Source organism: Bison bison, unplaced genomic scaffold, assembly GCF_000754665.1.
Source record: "Bison bison bison isolate TAMUID 2011002044 unplaced genomic scaffold, Bison_UMD1.0 scf7180017864108, whole genome shotgun sequence".
NCBI lineage: Eukaryota > Metazoa > Chordata > Mammalia > Artiodactyla > Bovidae > Bison > Bison bison.
The window spans coordinates 2,132,811-2,136,234 of NW_011494680.1; the positions used below are offsets into that span (position 1 = coordinate 2,132,811).

At 41.2% G+C, this 3,424-nt stretch overlaps 1 protein-coding gene across 1 annotated transcript in view; it reads right to left on the bottom strand.

Annotated features, from left to right (window-relative positions):
- Positions 1–3,424, bottom strand: part of FER1L6 (fer-1-like family member 6) — a 175,416-nt gene that overhangs the window by 39,839 nt on the left and 132,153 nt on the right. Inside the window, exons 30-31 of the mRNA XM_010839005.1 lie at positions 1,985–2,097; positions 841–972 (exon numbers count right to left, since the gene is read on the bottom strand). Coding sequence (XP_010837307.1) covers positions 841–972; positions 1,985–2,097 — 245 coding nt within the window. The remainder of the gene's footprint in view (positions 1–840; positions 973–1,984; positions 2,098–3,424) is intronic.

Genomic DNA, 3,424 nt, shown 5'->3' on the forward strand with positions numbered 1-3,424 from the left:
AACCACAGCTTGAGACCCAACAGGACCTGAGGCAGCCCTACCCTTGCCCCTGGGTGTCCTTGGGCAGTTCATATAACCTGCCTGCAATCTGTACTTCTTCATGGTACCTCAGTGAATCAGTGTTGGTACAGCAACACCCTCCTCAGTGGGCTGTTACATGAGAAACATGAATAGGAGCATCAGTTGGGATCCCGAGTGCCTTGTACATGTGAGGTGCTGAGCTAGCATTTTCTCCCATTATCTCATTCCATTCTGACTGCAGTATTTCTATTTTTAGATGCTGCAATCAAGGCTCAGGAAGGTCAAGTACTGCTCAAGATCATGAAGCTGGATGGTATCACAATGAGGATTTAAAATTCAGATTGGCAAGCTGCAATGCCCATGTGATTTCCAACACGTCTCTTTCATATAAAGGGCCCAGGTGTGCAGTAGGTTCATAGCAAGTGTCACCTATTACTTTGTGAGGCTGACACCATAAGTCTGCCAGATGAAGGGCTTGTGTTGTTTGATCAGTTTAATCATTCAGCTAGTAGGTTTGTGTCAATCAAATGTTTGGGAGGCCAGGGGTGGGGAAAGAAGAGTAAAACTCAGTGATCTTTTTAGGTAATGACTCTGGTTCCTCATGTTCCACAGATTGAGCTCCAATCTACTTTACTGGCCACAAATCAGATACTTTAAAAGACGAGGGCTTGGTCTTGTGGAATTCTAGAAAGGGAGGGTCTTGCATAGAGATCAAGGATTTTCCTTACCCACATTGCACACCACAGTCCCACAGAATTAAGTCATATCTGATATTTATAGACAGGAGAGCCAAATAAAAGCGTTAACTTTGGAACCTGCCTTAAACTTTCCTATGACTCGGTCTCCATCGAGGCCTTGGTCATCTTCCATAGACTTGCCTCTGAGCAGGTCAAAGGTTTTCACCCAGTCTTCAAAATTGTTGAATTCACTCTCGAGATCCCCATCATATATCTTTAGGAAGAAGGGAGGAGAGAGTGCTTAGAGGAAGGAAAGCCCAGGATTGATTTAATGAAAAAATGCCAAGATTCTCCAAAACCAGTCTTCCTATACAACTCTTGGGAAAGTATAAGAGGGAGTATTAATTTATCTTTAGCAAAATAAGAAATATGGTTGACTTGACATTCCTAGAACTAGCTACCACTTTGAAATGTATAAAACATTTCTGATAAACTTTCAAATTCTAAGAAGTATAGCTAAACCAAAGTTTTTTAAAAATGTAATATATAAGTATAAATGTGGCTAACCTTTTTATAGCTAACTGATGTCACTGTCAGAAACAGACTGCCATATTTTGAGGATATTCAAATTAAAAACTGTTCATTAAACATTTCATTCTTAATGTATATAAAGTGATGGAATATTTGCTTTTATTATAATGCATATAGCTGTGAATTTTCCAAGTAGAAAAGTACACGTATATTTTAGAAATGGAAAACTGAGTTTTTGGTTTAGTAATATAATTAGATCACTTCTTCAAATTTCCCATCAAAATAACTTAGCTAAATTCAGTATCTAGGGACATAATTTTCATACTCCCAATTTTCGTATCCGTCAATTTGCCTCTAGCTAACAACCTCTGGCTAATGTTAGGATTGGTCTATGGAGCTGACTTTAGTAAGAGCTAAAACTCTTGCTATTTCGAGTCTGTGCACATCTGCATGATGATGTCAAGCCCCAAAAAGTGATCCCAGGGGAACTCACACACTAAATTACGTTGCTGCATCCAGGCTAGCCAATAGAAAGTATGCCCCTTCTCAATATGGGCATGCAGAAAATGGAAAAAGAACAAGCTCTACTGTCTTGGCTTGCATTCTTGTCAGTTTGTTGCTTTGAATCAGTGATGATAACAAAGACAAAGCAAGTTAGTTCAGACAAAGGCATTCTGAAGTTGACTGAAGGACTAAAAGAACCCACTTCTGAGTTTCCCGCCCTAACCATGGCCAAGATGGCTGTGTCCACACACCTGCAAGATGGCCAGGTTGGGAATTTCATCTTCTTTGGGTTTCTTCTTCAGTATTTTGTCTTTCTTCTTCTTCGGGCTGTCTATATTTACCACTACCTCATCTGGTTTTGCCTCTGTGGATATTTAGTGGAAATGATTAGACTTCTTACGGCTGTTTAGATGAGAAGAGACAAGGTCAAGCTCCCTCTTTTCCTTTGCTCTGGCATGTGTCATGACCCTTCTTTTAAAAAAGGAATAGAGAGACTCCCCTGGTGGCCCAGTGGTTAAACAGGGGGCACAGGTTCCATCCCTGGTTGGAGAACTAAGATTTCCCCATGTTCTATGGCACAGCAAAAAAAGAAGAAATTATAACATTTCATAGTAGGATTTCTGCCCTGAGTCCTACAGACCATGCACTGCAGGAGCAGAGGAGATTCCACTCAAGGAGCAGGGCAATGTCAGCAGATGCCTGGGGCTAGCAACGTGCAGGCCTTCCTGTGATATGTGAGAACTCTTTATACTAGGCACAGAGACAGTGAGTAATTTGCCCAGTCACCCAGCTAGTAAAGAACAGACCCAGGATAAAGTGACACTAAAGCTTGAGATCCATTCCCCCTCAGATCTCTTTAGGATCTTGAGAACTGTCTAGTTCAACAACCTCAGTCTTGGGACTTCTCTGGTGGTCCAGTGTCTAAGACTGCTCTCCAGTGCGGGCGGCTTGGGTTTGATCCCTGGTTGGGGAACTAGATCCTGTACGCTACAACTTAAAAAAATAGCCCACATGCCAGAACGAAGCCCAAAGATCCTGCATGCTGCAACTAAGACCTGGTGCAGCCTAATAAATAAATAAAGATCATAAATATTAAAAAAATATCTTCAAACTCAAATAGGTTAATAGTCTTAAACAAAGTCACAAATGTACTTTGAGAGATTATTTGGTAATTTTTTAGGAGCAGGTTCTGGAGAAAAACCACCTGAGACAGACTTCTAGCTCTGATATTTTCTAGCCAGATAAACTTCCACAAGTTACACAACCTCTTTGTACTTCGGTTTTACTATCTGCAAACCAAGATACTACTGTTTATGTCCTGGGGTTGGTTTTTAGAATTAAATATGCTAACAGGAGTGGCCTGAGGAACTGAACTTGACTCTGGTCTTCTTACTTTTGGTTACTTGAAACAGCACTTGGTGTTCCCCTTGTTTTAAGCCAAGACCTACTGCTGGCTTACATCAAGTTTGAGGTCATTTCAAATCCCAGGGCTCTTTCGTTTGAGCTTCTGCCAAACCGGCTCTATCCAATCCTTGTCAGCCGAGTTTTGGAACCTAAATCCAGGTCACCTGTATTAAAGTTTACCATGTTGGTTTCGGCCTGCCATCCCAGTTTGTTCCTATTTTTACTCTGCTGTTTCTACATTAATACTTTAGGGTAGAGATTTGAGTCAGTGGGTCGACTTCAGTACT